The sequence below is a fragment of the Agelaius phoeniceus genome (genome assembly GCF_051311805.1).
Source record: "Agelaius phoeniceus isolate bAgePho1 chromosome W unlocalized genomic scaffold, bAgePho1.hap1 SUPER_W_unloc_2, whole genome shotgun sequence".
Taxonomy (NCBI): Eukaryota; Metazoa; Chordata; class Aves; order Passeriformes; family Icteridae; genus Agelaius; species Agelaius phoeniceus.
This window is the reverse complement of record NW_027509867.1, coordinates 3,122,688-3,139,705: the sequence shown is the minus strand read 5'-3', so window position 1 is coordinate 3,139,705 and position 17,018 is coordinate 3,122,688. Positions and strand designations below refer to the sequence as shown.

Here is a 17,018-nt window from a genome sequence, read left to right as displayed (position 1 = left end):
AGCTCTGCCTCCTGCCTGCCTCTGCCTGCCCACACAAAGCCTTGGGCTGCTCCAGCCTCCTGCTGGGGGACGTGCCACACCACAGCCCTGCCCTGGCAGGGAAATTCCTTTCTCCTGGTGTCCACTCTGGGCCTCCTCAGCTGCCCTTGGTGCTATTATGTCTTCTTCAGGCTCATTACCACTATGAAGAAACACTCCAGCCTCTCTGAAACCACCCTTCAATCCCTCCCAGGCTATTCCTGTTCTGTCCTCAGTCTCCACCCCGCTGAGCACAGAGCCCTCGGCCTCTCCCTGCTGGTTTTGTGATGAGGCCTCCAAACCCCATCTTGGGAGATTTTTGGGTCCTCTCCAAGGTCTGTGAAAGTGGAAAAATAGTGATCAAAGTTATTTTCTCCCAAATCTTGCAGTGACAAAACAAGGGTCAATATCTTTAAACTGAATGAGGGGGCATTTACATTTTTTAGAAGAGGAAATATTTTACAGTTATGAAAGTGACATGAAACTTCAACTGTTTTTTCAGAGAAGTGGATGCCCCACCCCAGGAACTGTCCAAGATCAGGAGCTTTGTGCAACCTGACACAGTGAAACCCCCTGCCCTCCCCAGTGACAGAATTCCTGTAGTGTGGGTTCTCTGATGTGCTGGGTGCCCTCACAACGCTTCTGGCCAGAATGTCTGCTGAGGGCAGCCAGGCTGCTGCAGGGGCAGTGACCTCACAGCCATCACCATGGCAGCCCTGTCCCCTGGGCCTGGCTCTGCCCTTTCCTCTGCCCCTGCCTTGGCTCTGCTGGCATGAAGAGTTTTGTCATTGATATCTTGTCCCCAAGGTGCTGGGGCCAATGGCTTCCCAGTCAGGCTCCTGGAGCAGCAGTGGCTTTTCAGAGGCCAGCCAGGAATGAGCCCTGAGGCAGCAGCTCTGCAGTGGTGGCCACCAGGCCGGGCTGCCAAGGGAGGCTTCTGGCCATGGCCTGTAAGCAGCTGCTGCTGCCAAGGTGCCTTTGGTGCCTCAGGCTCTCCCTGGCACAGCTCCCAGCACGGCACTCTGCCCTTGTGCCCGAGGCCTTCCCTGTGCTGGGGCTGGCCTGGGGCATTTCCTGCAGCGGGACCTGCCCTGTTGATGGCACAGGAAAGGCAGTTCCTGCTGGAGCAGGAGGCTCTGCCTGCAATGGGCTCCAACAACTCCAGCAAGGCCCTGTTTGCAAAACCCCCAGTGGGAAATGAAGGAGGGGGGAGGGGGTCACGCTGCTTTTGGGGTGAATATTGCAGAAACAAGTCTGACTCCTCCATCCCAAAGCTCAACATCCTCAGAGGGAGCTGAAGCTGTGACAGTGCTGGAAAATCCCCAGAGGAAGCATCAACCAAGTGACACCACTGAGAGCTTCTGCAGAGCTGCTGAGCTGGCCCAGCCTGGGCACATCTGACTGACAGGGCAGCACCTCAGACTAGAAAAGCCCCATCCCAAATTTTAAAGGCAGCATCCCCTGACATTTCCCTTCCTGGGGGATGTGGAGATTCCTCCCTGCAGTCGGGACACCCCTCAAGGTCACTGCTCCAGACGGAGCCAAAGGGATTTGCCCATGGTCATTGGTCTGTGGGAGTGACATCAATCTCTCCTTAAAAACAGCTTCTTTTCTTTTAATAAAATTGCTTTGAAATTCCTTCTGAGTGCTTTCTATAAATTAATATAATATAATATAATATAATATAATATAATATAATATAATATAATACAATATAAATGTTACAGCTCTTATTCCTTGGACTAAATATTTCTGATTAAGATAATTCTGTCTAATTGTTACCTTAATAGATAATAGAAATTTTTTATAAATAATTATGCTTTGTCATCCTTAAACCTGTGGGACAAATGCTAAAGGTTAAATTTCGCCTTGATAATTCTTTACCCATGAATTCTTTACCCATGAACTCTCCAATATCCATGGGATTGGAGCCAGCTGCTCCAAGGCTCCTCTCACAGAAGGAGATTACAAAGCCTGGAGGTCCTTGGGGGTATTTTTCTGTGAATATGAGAGTCTGGTCAGAGACACAGAAAGCAAGAGAGTTTTCCCATTAATTAGATTGGGAACCATTAGGAAGCTGGAGAGAAAGAATTGTAAATTATCAACAGGTGGTGTCTGTAATAGGTTGTTTTTTCCATAAAGTTGTTTACTGAAGGGGGTTGTCTTTATCAGCCAATCATGTGAAATGTGTTGATTAAATGACCAAAGAGATCCACCTGTAGAAAACCAAGGTCAAAAGGAAGAGGATTGAATAAATGGGTGGTTTTTAGCCCTTAGCCTTCTGATCTGAGTCTGTGTCATCTCTGACTCAATGGTGACATTTGGGGATCTGTGGGGCCTATTGGGACTCGTTTCTGCACCTCATGACTCAACAGGAGCTTCTCTAATAAATGTTGCCTGAAGCTCCCACTGTGCCCATGACAGGAACCCCTGTGAGTGTCTGGGACATCCCGGCTCTTTGGCAGCCTGGGAACTCCTGGGATGTCACCGTGGAGCCCCCGTGAGTGCCTGTGACAGATGGGTGCCCTTGCAGCCCAAGGTGCCCTGGGATGTCACCATGGAATGGCTGTGACTGCCTCTGACCACAGGGCTCTTTACCATCCCAGAAAGCCCTGGGAGGTCTCCATGGAGCCCCTGGCTCTGCCTGTGACATTCCAGCTCTGGAACAGCCTGGAGACTCTTGGAAAGTGCCCATGGAACTCCTCTGAGGGCCTGTGACAAATCTGATCCTTAGCAGGCAACCATCACCAGGACCCTGTTGCTGTAGTCAGTTTCCATGGAAACCATCCCCAGCCCCCTGTTGCTATGGTCAGTCCCTTGGCAGCTCCATGGAGACCCCATGCCGGGGTGGTTGCTATGAACACCAGGGCTGGCACCAGCTGGGATGCTCGGTTTCCACAGGCCGGGCTTCAGCAATGGGATTCCCCAATTTCCTGCTCCCGCTAAAACCGCGCTGCCCTCGCTGCCCTCCCGCCTCCCATGGAAAGCACAAAAGGCAAAGATCCCAGGCTGGGATAAGAACAATTTATTGGGAACAGCAACGAGATAAGGAAAAAATGGAACAGAAACAATATTGATAACAGAAGGGATAAATAAAACTTTGACAGGGAAAACTAAACACAACTGACTGTCTCTTCCCAGCCACAATTTCCCCTGTCTGGAAAGGATACCCTTCTCCTCAGGGACGGAGAGAGAGAGTCCCTTTCCTGCCCCTGGCAATGGCCTGAGGTGGGAGTGAATGTAATGAAAGGGCCATGGCCAGACTCTCATGTTCTTCCATTCCCACATCATGTCACGGGCAGGAAAAGGGACAGGTGTCTTCCCAGCATGGATCATGGGAAACACGGTTCCCCAGGACTCTTCCCGGCGTGGGTCCTCCCATGGGGGATGAAGATGGATTGGTGCATGAAGCTGTTCCTGCAGCTGGGGCATTTGCAAGCCTTTCTTTACTGGTGGCTCCGTTGGTGTCTGGTCAAGTGAGAGCTGCTGGTGAAGCTCTTCCCACACTGGGGACACTCGTAGGGCCTCTGCCCAGTGTGGATGTGCCAGTGGGTGATGAGGGTGGAGCTGTGCTTGAAGCCCTTTCCGCAGTCTGGGCAGAGGAAGGGCCTCTCCTCTGAGTGAATCCGCTGGTGTTGGAGGAGCTGGAAGCTGGTGGGAAACCTCTTCTGACAATTGGGACACTCGTAGGGCCTCTCTCCAGTGTGGATGCGTTGGTGGATGATGAGGGCAGAGCTGCAGCTGAAGCCCTTCCCACACTCCCCACACTCGTAGGGCCATTCCCCAGTGTGGATCATCTGGTGGCTGATCAGGGTGCTGCTCTGCCTGAAGCTCTTCCCACACTCCAAGCACTTGTGGGGCTTCTCCCCATTGTGAAGCTGCCCATGGACCACCATCTCTGAGCTCTGGCTGAAGCTCTGTCCACCTTCCTGGCTCAGGGTGGGTCTTTCCTCCTCAGAGCACCCTGGGCTGGGTTTAGAGCCCCTCCTCCTGTGGCATCTCTGGGGCTTTTCCTCCACGTTGGAATTCTGCACCGTGGAGCCACTCAAAATGGCCTCTTCCATGATGTTCTGCTTTGGGGATTTGTCCTCCCTGGTCTCCATCCTCAGCTTCTTCCCTGGGGGAGGAAGGACAAGGAGAGGATGGGATTTGCCTCCGTGCCAGAGGGAAGGGGAAGGAGATTCCTCCAGTGCATCCCCAGCAGGACGGGGTTGGCAGCAGGGTTGTCCTGCAGCCGGGGGCTGTGCTGGGCTGGGAGATGGAGCAGGAGAGAGGGGGAAAGGGGCACTGACTTCCTCCTCACCTGCCTGGCTGTCCCAGGGCATTGTGTCAGTTTTAAAAGACAGGTGTCTGCTAAGGAAGGCAGGAGACTCCCTTGAAATGGAAAATGTTAATCCCTTCACTTGGAATTATAATTTTCAAAAAGAGTGGCTATCAAGCAAAGTCTATGGAAATAGGAATAACAGTTCTACAGAAGGAAAATTAAAAATACAAATGCAGTAGTACTAAAAACTACTTACAGAGTAAGAATACGACCTGACACCCTGTGGGTCAGAGTGTTGGTAGCACTCCTGTTAAATGGTGGCTGCAGTGCTCCTGCAGGGACAGGTGTGGTTCTGTTGGAGCAGTGATCCTGTAGAAGGGTGGAGTTTTCCTCTGAAGGTCCAGATGTGGCGTCGATCGGCCTGGTCTTCCTCTGGGATCCAGTGGAGCTGAAAGCTGCTCTTCTGGGAATCTTGTGGGAAAAGGCTGACTCTGTTGTTCACATTCTCAGATTATATCCAGGTAGGAATGCTTGGCTCCTCCCTCTGGGCAGATCTTCTCACAATGGGATGATGGAATTTTTATCAGTGACACTCAATGGCCCATTAACAGAAGATATCTCCCTGGAGGGAGGATTCATGTGGAAGAGATAAAGTAAACTGCTCAATTAACAGATGATAATTGCCCCAGCTTTAACAGAGGGTAATTGAATACACACCCAGCTAAACCTGAGACACTGTTCCAGCCTTGGAAAGCAGGATTTGGTACCAGGATTCTTTAGGGAATGCAACCCTGATTGAAGGCAGAGATAGAATCTCCAGAGCCTGCAGCCAGAAATGGACAGTTGTGTCATACTCATTTCAACATCTTCTCTTTTGGAATTATTGACTAATGATTATTTGCTTTTCCTATCTAATACTTTGGTAATTTTTTGCAAATTTGCATTATCTAAATTACACTGTTCCTTAAGTTAAGTTGGTGTCTGTGTCTTTGGTGCGGGCCCTGCCCACTGGCGAAACAGGGCCCAATCCTGCCTAAGTGTTACCTGGGGAGACAAAACCCTCACTGCAAATGTGCCCCCTTCCTCCTTGTTCCCCACACTTCATGCACTGATCATGATGTCCTATGCTCTGGGCTATCCCTGGGGTCAGCTGGGATCTCCTGTCCTGGCTGTGTCCCCTCCCAAGCTCCCCCACACCCTCAGCCCCTCCCCAGCGTGGCCGAATGAGGGGCAGGACAGGCCTTGGCTCAGTGCGAGCTCAGCAAGAACAAAACCATCTCTGTGTGCTCAGCCCTGTGCTCAGCCCCCGGGCCCGGCATTTCCTCCACTGCCAGCCCGGAGCCCCCTTTCCCACCCCTCTGCCCCACGGCCGCCACAGCACCGGCTGACAATAGAAGCAATTTTGTGGCACTTCCAAGTTTCCTTGGTTCCTGCACAGCTCCAGCTCAGCTGCTGGCAGGTTACAATTAAAGAAAAGTGCAAATTCGGCCCAATACAGATATTATTAAAAGGAAGTGGAAGCTCTTTGTAGCTGACACAAAGGTGACAGGGATAAAGAGAAAAATGATTCTCACATTTGACAGAAAACCCAAGCCTGGGAATTCAGTAGTTATTTGGGAATTTAGCTACTTGAGCTGGGCTTCTTGTGGGACTTTTAGCAGCCTTGTGTTCCTCACCATGTGGTGAATGAACCTTGTCAGTCTTGCTGGTATCATTTGCTCCATTTCCTCCAGTGATTTTAACAAACTTTTCAAGGAGGGACAACAAAATATTTTCTTTACACTCCAGTCCCACAACAGCCATTTTCCTCATCAGTTCTCCCATAGGTTGCTCAGAGGAAGCTGCATCCAAGTTTCCAAGAGTTCCTCCAGAGAGACCCACAACCTCCTCAGAGGAAGGAACCATGCTGTTGTCAAAGGCAACTGGGGTCAAACAACAGTGCCCTGAACTCACTGTGCCAAAATAATTTTGCAATCTGGTTAAGAAAATATTAGAGAGATGCCATTTGCCCTGGAGCAGGGCAAGTGTGACATTGTCCCCTGTGTGTGTGGCCTTCCCAGGCTGGGGGTTTTACACCTGAGCCAGTTTGGGTAAGGGGGGTGGTGTTCACCCCCTGAGCAGGGATTCCCCCACTGTTTCAGGCTGCAATGTAAGATGGAACCAAATGCATGTTTTCAATCCCCATCTTCATCAACTGCTATAAACAGGTGGGGCAGTGTTCTTGATCTCTTCCATGCCTCAGCCCTGATAACGCCCTCCAGGGGAGATATCTTCTGTGAATGGGCCATTGAGTGTCACTGCAGGACGGATAAAATTCCATCCTCCCATTGTGGGATGCTCCGCCCAGGGGGAGGATCCAAGCATTCCTACCTGCATATAAGGTGAGCCTTGCAACACCAGGAGCAGCTTGCCTACTGGATTCCCAGAGGACAAGAGCTCCAGAACCACCCCTGGACCTTCAGAGGAAGACCAGACCCTTCTACAGGATCACTGCTTGGACAGAATCACGTTCATCCCTCCAACAGGACTGCAGCCACCATTGAATGGGACTGCTGCCACCAGCCTGACCAGCAACAGGGTGTCAGGTTATATCCTGACTCTGTCAGTTTAAGGCAGTGTTTCTGTATCATTGCCTTGATCTTCATTTTCTTATAAAATTGTATATCTGACTTAGACTCTCCCCCAGGTTTGCCTTCTAACCAGAAAAAAAGACAATGTGCGCACCCTTTGTTTGGTTCCCAGAACAGGATTTCCCATTCCCAAACCTTGACTGGATGGAGGAGGAGGCTGCGAGAAACAGGAGGGAGCCAAGGGACACCCAGGCAGGTGAGGAGGAAGTCAGTGCCCCTTTCCCCCTCTCTCCTGCTCCATCTCCCAGCCCAGCACAGCCCCCGGCTCCAGGACAACCCTGCTGCCAACCCCGTCCTGCCGGGGATGCACTGAGGGGATCTCCTTCCCCTTCCCTCTGGCATGGAGGCAAATCCCATCCTCTCCTTGGCCTTCCTCCCCCAGGGAAGGAGCTGAGGATGGAGACCAGGGAGGACAAATCCCCACCGCAGAACCACGTGGAAGAGGCCATTTTGAGTGGCTCCACGGTGCAGAATTCCAACATAGAGGAAAAGCCCCAGAGATGCCACAGGAGGAGGGGCTGCAAACCCAGCCCAGGGTGCTCTGAGGAGGAAAGACCCACCCTGAGCCAGGAAGGTGGACAGAGCTTCAGCCAGAGCTCAGAGCTGGTGGTCCATGAGCAGCTTCATGATGGGGAGAAGCCTCACAAGTGCTTGGAGTGTGGGAAGAGCTTCAGCAAGAGTAACCACCTGATCCGCCACCAGATGATCCACACCGGGGAATGGCCCTACAAGTGTGGGGAGTGTGGGAAGGGCTTCAGCCACAGATCCACCCTCGTAATCCACCAACGCATCCACACTGGGGAGAGGCCCTACGAGTGTCCCCAGTGTCAAAAGAGGTTTAGGACCAGCTCCAATCTCTACAAGCACCAGCGAATTCACTCAGAGGAGAGGCCCTTCTTCTGTCCTGACTGTGGGAAGGGCTTCAAGCGCAACTCCCTCCTCATCAGGCACCAGCGCATCCACACTGGGGAGAGGCCCTACGCGTGCCCCACCTGTGGGAAGAGATTTCAGACCAGCTCCAATCTCTACCTGCATGAGCGCATTCACACGGATGAGAGGCCCTTCCGCTGCTCTGATTGTGGGAAGGACTTCAAGAAAAAATTCACCCTCGTCAGGCACCAGCGCATCCATACTGGGGAGAGGCCAGATGAGTTCTCCACATCATGGGAAGAGCTCGTCCATGAGCTTTCACTTGATCAGACACCAATGGATTCGCCAGTAAGGGAAGTTCTGCAAGTGCCCCAGCTGCAGGAAGAGCTTCATGCACCACTCCAGCTTCTTTCCCCATTGGGGGTCCCATGTTGGGAAGAGCCCTGGGGATCCATTTTCCCTGTGATGCATGGTAGGAAGACATCTGTCCCTTTTCCTGCCCCTGCCAATGACCTGATGTGGGATGGAAGAATATGCGGGTCTGGCTATGGCTGTGACATTACATTCACTCCCACCTCAGGTCATTGCCATTGGCAGGAAAGGGACTCTCTCTCTCTCCCTCCTGAAGGGAAGGGTGTCCTTTCCAGGCAGGGGGAAATTGTAGCCGGGAAGAGACAGTCAGTTGTGTTGTAGTTTTCCCTTTTTCTTATCACTTGTGTTATCAGTATTGTTTCTGCTCCTTTTTGTTCCATATCCCGTTGCTGTTCCCAATAAATTGTTCTTATCCCAGCCCGGGATCTTTGCCTTTTTTTACTTTCCGTGGGAGGCGGGAGGGCAGCGAGGGCAGCGCGGTTTTAGCGGGAGCAGGAAATTGGGGAATCCCATTCCTGAAGCCTGGCCCATGGAAACCGAGCATCCCAGCTGGTGCCAGCCCTGGTGGCCATGGCAGCAGCCTTGGGAGCGGGTCCCTGGCTGGGGCTGTGGGAACCTCTTCCCTCTGGTGCCCAGGGACAGGAGTGGAGGGACCGGCTGCAGCTGAGTCGGGGCAGGCTCATGTTGGATGTCAGGAAAAGGTTTTTGGCCAGAGGCTGCTGGGGCCCTGGCCAGGCTCCCCAGGGAAGGGTCCCAGCTCCAGGGCTCTCTGAGCTGCAGCAGCGTTTGGCCAGCGCTGCCAGGCCCAGGCTGGCATTGTTGGGGTGTCCTGTGCAGGGCCAGCAGTTGGACTGGAGGATCCTGATGGGTCCCTCCCAGCTCAGCCAATTCTGTGCTTCTGGGATCCCATCAGCCTGGGGATGGGGCTGCCAATGGTTGCCATGGCAACGGGCTCTGGCTGCAGGCCTGAGCTGGTGTCCATGGCAACCACGCCTGGCATGGGGTCTCCATGGAGCTGCCAAGGGACTGAGCATAGCAACAGGGGGCTGGTGATGGTTTCCATGGAAACTGACTATAGAACAGGGGGCTGGTGATGGTTGCCATGGAAACTGACCATAGAAACAGGGGCCTGGTGATGGTTGCCTGCTCAGGATCAGATTTGTCACAGGCCCTCAGAGGGGTTCCATGGGGACTTTCCAAGAGTCTCCAGCCTCTTCAAGAGCTGCAATGTCACAGGCAGAGACAGGGGCTCCATGGAGACCTCCCAGGGCTTTCTGGGGATGGTAAAGAGCCCTGTGGTCAGAGGCAGTCACAGCCATTCCATGGTGACATCCCAGGGCACCTTGGGCTGCAAAGGCACCGATCTGTCACAGGCATTCACGGGGGCTCCACGGTGACATCCCAGGAGTCCCCAGGCTGCCAAAGAGCCGGGATGTCCCAGACACTCACAGGGGTTCCTCTCATGGGCACAGTGGGAGCTTCAGGCTAAAGCTTTATTTCTTTATTGGAGAAACTCCTGCTGAGTCATTAGATAGATAAATGACACTCAACAGCCACCATGGATCCTCAAACCCCTGCAGGGCCCCCAGACTTCTCAAATTCCTTCTAAGAGAGGAGACTGGGAGCGGCTGGATCCAATCCCAGCCCCAGAATTTGTACAAGGTTTATGTGTAATGGATCGGACAGGTGGAATTTGACTTTTACACAATTTGTCCCACACGATTAATGATAGAATACCAGATATATTTATATAAATATGGCTCTGACTGATTCTGATGATGATCAGACAGAAAGATCTTAACCAGAGTTATTTACTCCATAGTTCAGGAGCTATAACAATTATTAGAATATAGTGCTCTGGGCAGCAATTTTGAAATCAACAAAGCCTTGCTGGAGTTATTGGAGCCCATTGCAGGCAGAGCCTCCTGCTCCAGCAGGAACTGCCTCTCCTGTGCCATCAGCAGGGCAGGTCCCGCTGCAGGAAAAGCCCCAGGCCAGCCCAAGCACAGGGAAGGCCTCAGGCACAAGGGCAGAGTGCCGTGCTGGGAGCTGTGCCAGGGAGAGCCTGAGGCACCAAAGGCACCTTGGCAGCAGCAGCTGCTTGCAGGCCATGGCCAGAAGCCTCCCTTGGCAGCCCGGCCTGGTGGCCACCACTGCAGAGCTGCTGCCTCAGGGCTCATTCCTGGCTGGCCTCTGAAAAGCCACTTCTGCTCCAGGAGCCTGACTGGGAAGCCATTGGCCCCAGCACCTCAGGGACAAGATATCAATGACAAAACTCTTCATGCCAGCAGAGCCAAGGCAGGGGCATAGGAAAGGGCAGAGCCAGGCCCAGGGGACAGGGCTGCCATGGTGATGGCTGTGAGGTCACTGCCCCTGCAGCAGCCTGGCTGCTGTCAGCAGACATTCTGGCCAGAAGCGTTGTGAGGGCACCCAGCACATCAGAGAACCCACACTACAGGAATTCTCTCAGTGGGGAGGGCAGGGGGTTTCACTGGGTCAGGTTGGACAAAGCTCCTGCTCTTGGACAATTCCTGGGATGGGGCATCCACTTCTCTGGAAAAACAGTTGCAGTTTCATGCCTGGAAGGGATGGAAAGGTGGTTTCAGAGAGGCTGGAGCTTTTCTTCCTAGTGGGAATGAGCCTGAAGAAGACATAATAGCACCAAGGGCAGCTGGGGAGGCCCAGAGTGGACACCAGGAGAAAGGAATTTCCCTGCCAGGGCAGGGCTGTGGTGCAGCACGTCCCCCAGCAGGAGCCTGGAGCAGCCCAAGGCTTTGTGTGGGCAGGCAGAGGCAGGCAGGAGGCAGAGCTGTCAGCAAAGGAAGGGGCCAGCCAGGTGGGGCAGCCGGGGGATGCCCACAGCCTGCAGGGACAGAGGCGCAGGTTTGCTCAGCACCAGAGACACCTTTGCCTTGCTTGTCCCCACCTGTCATCACTGCCACCAGTGTTCTGCTCTTCCTGGAACCTGGTAGAGTTTGACACGGTGACATCACCGGGTGGCTGTGTAACATAATAGAGCAGGCTGTGACATCACAGAGGACACATTCTCAGTCCTTTCCCTCAGAAGGTTCTATTTAAAGTTTAAAGTATGAGAAACTTCAGTGTTTCACTCTCTTTTTGAGTCCCTGAGAAGTTCTTTGAGCACACTCTGAGGGACTGAGTCTGATGCAATGAGCACCAAAGCCCCAGAGGGTCATTAAAGCCCTTGTGCTGTGTCTGTGCTGCTGAGCTGGGCCGGGCTCCTGGCCCAGAGGCAGCTCCTGGCAAGGGCAGCAGAGCTGCAGAGAGACAGCTCTGGCCAGGAGCAGCTCCTGTGCACAGCCCAGCAGGGCTGGGGCACTGCCAGGGCCCCTCAGGGACACCAGCAGGGCACAGACAGAGCTCCCAGGGGCTCAGCACTGGCAGGGGCTGTGGCATGTCCCAGAGGGGGCTGTGTCACAGCAGCTCCTCTGTGGCTGTGTCATGGAGGCACAGAGCAGCTGTGATGTCAGCAAGGGGCTGTGTGACATCCCAGAGTGGGCTGTGTGAGGCCACAGATTGGGCTATGACATCACAGAGTTTGTTGTGTGAGGTCATTGAGCAGCTACAGCATCATAGAGGGGACTGTGTGACATCACAGAGCAGGCTGTGAGATCATGGCATGGCTGTATGACATCATGGAGCAGGCTGTGATGTCAAAGTGTGTGCTGTGACATTACAGAGTAGCAGTATGACATCACAGAGAGGGCTTTGTGGCATCACTTAGGGGATTGTGACTTCACACAGCTGTCTGTCACATCATAGTGTGAGGCCATAGAGCAGACTCTGCCATCATAGAGGGCGGCTCTGTGACATGAGGGAGTGGGTTGTGACATCACTGAGTGGCTGTGTAACATCATAGAGCAGGCTGTGACATCACAGCTGACTGTGTGACGTCATAGGAGGCAATGTGACATCACAGGGGCTGTATGACATCACAGGGGCTGTGTGAGGTCACTGGGGAGGTCACTCTGCCCCAGCCCCCCTCACAGTTCCCCCCAGAGCAGTCCAACCCTGCTCGTGCACAGCGGGGTCCCCTGTCCCCCCGGGTCCCCCCGCCCCCTGCCCCGCAGCCTCCCCCAGAGGATGTTCCACGAGATCGACCCCAGAGCCTGACACGGGGACGGGGGGCCAGGACCCTGGGGGTGGCACAGGGGGACAGGGACCCCCCGGCAGCGTCCCCGTGTCCCCCAGGGCCAGAGCCTGGGCCAGGGCTCCTTCACCCTGGTACCAACGAGGCCTTGAGAGTGCTGAAAAAATCCCCAGCAAGGGATCAGCAAAAACCAGATTTAATATTAAGGGACAGCAGCACAAAGTTCCTTGGCAAGAGTCACTCTGCTCCTGACTGGACACTTCAGGCACAGTAGGGAAATAAAGCAACAACAACACCAAACCAAATCCAGGCAATCAAACCAGAAATGAACCAAGAGCTGTCCTTCTGTGTGTGTATGAGACACAAGGACAGTGAGGGTAAAAGGAATATGGCCCAAAAGCTTAACAGAACCCAAACTTAATAGGAATTAACATAACCTTAACTGATACCTTCAACTTCACAATTTAGCAAAAGAACAGCACTTAACAGTATTTAACCTAACTTTTACCTGACGACTTTACAATTTAACAGAGGAATAAAATTTAACTGTATTTAACTCCGCTTATAACTTATATTAAATAACTTAGCAAAAGAACAACTCTTACCAGCATTTAACTTCCCTAAGACCTCATGACTTATCCTCACTTACAGGCCTGACTGACTCAGCTATCCAAGGCTCTCAAACCCCTCAGAGAGCAGCATTTCTGCCACATTTCCCCAGCACAGGCACTCCTGTGGGCACACAGACACAAAGAGTCAGTGCAAGGCACCTGGGAGAAATTCCCCTGAGGGCAGGAAATGCTTCCTGTGGATCCTTTGGCATCTCCCCAGAGGGTGAAGGGTTGAGCCTGGAGGAGTGGGGGATCGGCCCAGGCTCCGTCGTTGTTGGGGATCCCCGAGTGCAGCAAACGGGAGAGTTCCCGGCTGGGAGAGGCCCCACTCAGAGGGAGTGGCTGGCCCAGGAGAGCTCCAAGGGCTCCTTTTGGAGCGCTGTTTGCAGGGCCCCAAGAGAGGGGCTTCAGTCCCAGCAATGGTTCATCCTGGCCGCACTTGGCACCAACAGCTTTCTTTGGCAGTGTGAGAACAGGGATGTTGTGCCACTGAGGGAACAAAACCAGTTCCCAGGGCTGCTCCTCCAGAAAGCAGGAGCTGGTTGGGCAGCAGCAGTGCCTGGAGCAGACAGTGTTTGTGATGAGCTGCATAGGAGCTGAGCCCAGGGGCTGTTGGCCAAGGCCGAGCCCCAAGGAGCATTTCTCAGCTGGCAGGGCGGCCTGAGAAGGGGAGGGGGGAATGCAGCAGCACAGGGCCCATGGAACCAAGGGAGCATTGTGACACTGTGGGGCCCTGTGAGACCAAGGGACCACTGTGACACTGTGGGGCCCTGTGAGACCAAGGGACCATTGTGACCCTGGGGGTCCCCGCAGAACCAAGACGACCGTTGTGATACTGTGGGACCTCCTGAAACCAAGAGGCCTTTGGGACACTGAAGGGCTGCATGGAAGCCAAAGTCCATTGTGACATTGCAGGGCCTGATGTCATCAGTGGTCCATTGTGACACTGTGGAACCAAAGGAGACCATTGGGTCACCACAAACCCCCAGGGTCCAAAGGTCCATTGTGACATTGCAAGGCTTCATGGAGTAGAGCAGTCATGTGACGCTGTGGGGCCTGGGGAACTACTGAGACCATTGTGACTCTGCAAGGCCCCATGGAATTGTTGGGACCATTGTGACACTTCAGGGCCTTCTGGAACCTAGGAGCCATTGTGATACTGTGGGACCCCATGGAAACAAGTCACCATTAGGGCACTGTGGGGCCTCATGGATCCAAAGCATCATTGTGACACTATGGGGTCCCACAAAACCAATGGAACACAGAACAGGTTTGGCTGGTTTGGCCCCCCAGGGGCCACCTGACTGGTCCAACTGACCTTGGCATGTTGAAGGTCTCTTCTCATCTCCTGCTGAAACACTGGGGCTCTGGGCTTTCCTTCCTATGGAAAAGAACTGTCCTTCTTCTCCAGGCACTCATGGCCAGACTTGGGATTTCACCTCCAAATTTCCTTATATCCAGGGATTGTTCGCATAGGAATATTTCCAGAACAAGTCTGGCTGGAAATGGTTTCACAAGGGTCACCTCTCATCTGTCCCCAAAACACTGGGGAAGACTCCGTGCTCCCCTTCCTATGGGAAAGAACTGTCCTGCTTCTCCAGGAACCCATGGGTGAGATTGGGCTTCCACCTCCAAAATTCCCTATATCCAAAGACTGCTCCCAGACAAAATCTGCCATTCCTGACAAGTCTGAATGGCCTTGCCCTACTGAGGCTCTCACCTGCCTTCCAAACACTGGGGCTCTCTGCTTTCCTTCCTATGGAAAAGAACTGTCCTTCTCAGCCAGGTGCCCATGGCCAGAATTGGAGTTCCACCTCCAACATTCCCTAGTGTGACAGACTGGAGGAGATTGTTGGCTGAAAACATTTCATGTGTGGGGGAGGAAGGGGCAGGTCCAGCCTTGCCCTGCCCTGGAACCCCAGCCCTGCCCTGCCCTGGAACCCCAATCCCCCCAGAGCCTCTATCCCAGCCCAGCAGTGGCTGCCAGTCCCTGGCACAGCACAGGCAATGCTCCACAGCCACCTCTGCAGCCCCAGCCCAGCTCCTGAGGGACCAAATGAGCCCAAGCCCCACCTGGGGGAAGGGCCCAGGGAGACCAAGGGGTATTGAAGGCTGACCACAAGGCAAGCACACATCTTGACCCTGCATCCTCTTGGAATTTCCATCTGAATACTGCTGGAATCCAGGAGCTGGTATCTCTGTGTGTGTGTGTGCTTCTCTGTATCTTTTTTGTCTTTCTTTCTGTGTCTTATCCTTCTGTTTCTCTTGCAAATTTTGATTAACATTACAATGAACAGGCCTAGAGTTTGTGAAGTTGAATGGGCCAAGTCAATGCTTTGAGAAATGTTTTTTGTTGATTGAATATCTGTCATAGTTTGACATAAGAAGATTTTTTAAAAGTAATACAAAACTTTTTGTGTAACTGACAATCTGTTAAACCACTGACATAATGAACATGCCTCTGTTAAACACAAATATTAAAGATGAAAAACCCAGGAACCTCCTCTTTCTTTTCCAGTCAACAAAGAAGCGGCAGGCCCCAGCCCTGGCCCCCATCTCAACCAAACCAAACCAAACCAAACCAAACCAAACCAAACCAAACCAAGCAACCCTGCCATGGGCTGAGCCCCTTCCCCCCTCCCCAGGCTGCCCCCCCCCATCGGCCCCATTCTGACCAAACCAAACCCCAACAACTCCCAAACAGGAAAACAAAAGAGGCTACAAAACCCCAACCAGAACAAAGCCAGCCACGGCTATTAAAATATTACCATCAAGTCCCCGCCCCCAACAGAACTCAAACCAAAAACCCCTACAACCTACAACACACACAAAATAACCCTACAACTAAAATTAAAGATAAAAACCCCCAAACCAGCCATAAAACCAATTTTACACAACCCAACCACAACTTTCACCACAAGTTACCAGTGGGTCAATACTTTTCAATACTTCAATACTACAATACAATACTTTTCAATACTTCAATACTACAATACAATACCTTTCAATACTTCAATCCTCCCTCAGGTAAAAGAAAAAAACAAAATATAAGCATATAAATACCCACAAAACCATCAAAGTCAGGAAAGATGAATCTAAATCCTAATTAAAAAAGAAGAAAAAAATCTTAATTTTAAAATTAAAATCCTCCTATAAACTATAAAGAAAAAGCTCTTGTTCTTTATAACACATAAAACTATAAAAAAAATATTCAAAATAATATCAAACAAAAACCTGCATAATTAAATAAACAACTTGTAAAAAAACTGTAATTTCATAAAAAGTTTAAACAGAAAAAAAAAAAAGTAATCTACTACCCCCTAGAGAAGATCTCTATTCCCAGAGATAAAAATAATTTGTAAAGTAAATACTAAAAACTTTTACCTTTAAGGAATTAATCTTTAAAACAATACCCCATGAGTCGACATGGCCCATCAACAAGATGTAAAACAGCTTGTAGCACAAAAACCAACTTCAAAGTAACAAAGTTCCCCAGACAACTGTGATCCATGACAAAACTAAGAACCACAAATTCCTATTTTTTCCTCTTGTAAAAAAATCTCCATAACCTTAAAAAGAAAAACTCCTCTCCCTAAGTCAACTAAAAAAGACTATTCTAGAAACAGTAAACTAACTAGAAATTTTAGATTTATTTTCTTTACATTGTCATAAAAAGAAAAAGTTGTAAAGAAGAATAAAGTGTTCTAAAGAGTTTATTTTAATTCTTACTTCTTTTTTTCTTTTAGTTACTTTTAATAAAATTTTCTTTATACCCTTGTGGAATTTTAAGCCTACTTTACCTTTCTGCTAATCCTATCTCAAAACAAAATAAATACATAAATACTAAACCGACACTAAAACCCACCACATTCATAAATACATTAATTAAGAAATCTCAACATTAGAAAAAATTTAAATTAACAAACCAAAACCACTATAATGTCATAAAAAACACTTTCCCAAAATTTCTGTGATTTTCCAAAGTCACCAGTAAAGGCTGTTTAACTCTTTTGAGCTCCTGACAATCTCTTGTTGATATTTCTCCAGGGAGTCCAACTCAGACGACACAAACAATTGTAATTCCTTTTAAATGTCTCCTTGAGAGAGTTGTTTAGTGGATGGGGGTCAGGGCTTGTCTGTGC

General features: G+C 51.2%; 1 protein-coding gene across 1 annotated transcript in view; it reads left to right on the top strand.

Annotated features, from left to right (window-relative positions):
* The window catches only part of LOC143692655 (uncharacterized), a 169,909-nt gene that overhangs the window by 19,440 nt on the left and 133,451 nt on the right, over positions 1-17,018 (top strand). The window contains exon 2 of the mRNA XM_077172904.1: positions 7,487-8,130. Coding sequence (XP_077029019.1) covers positions 7,487-8,130 — 644 coding nt within the window. The remainder of the gene's footprint in view (positions 1-7,486; positions 8,131-17,018) is intronic.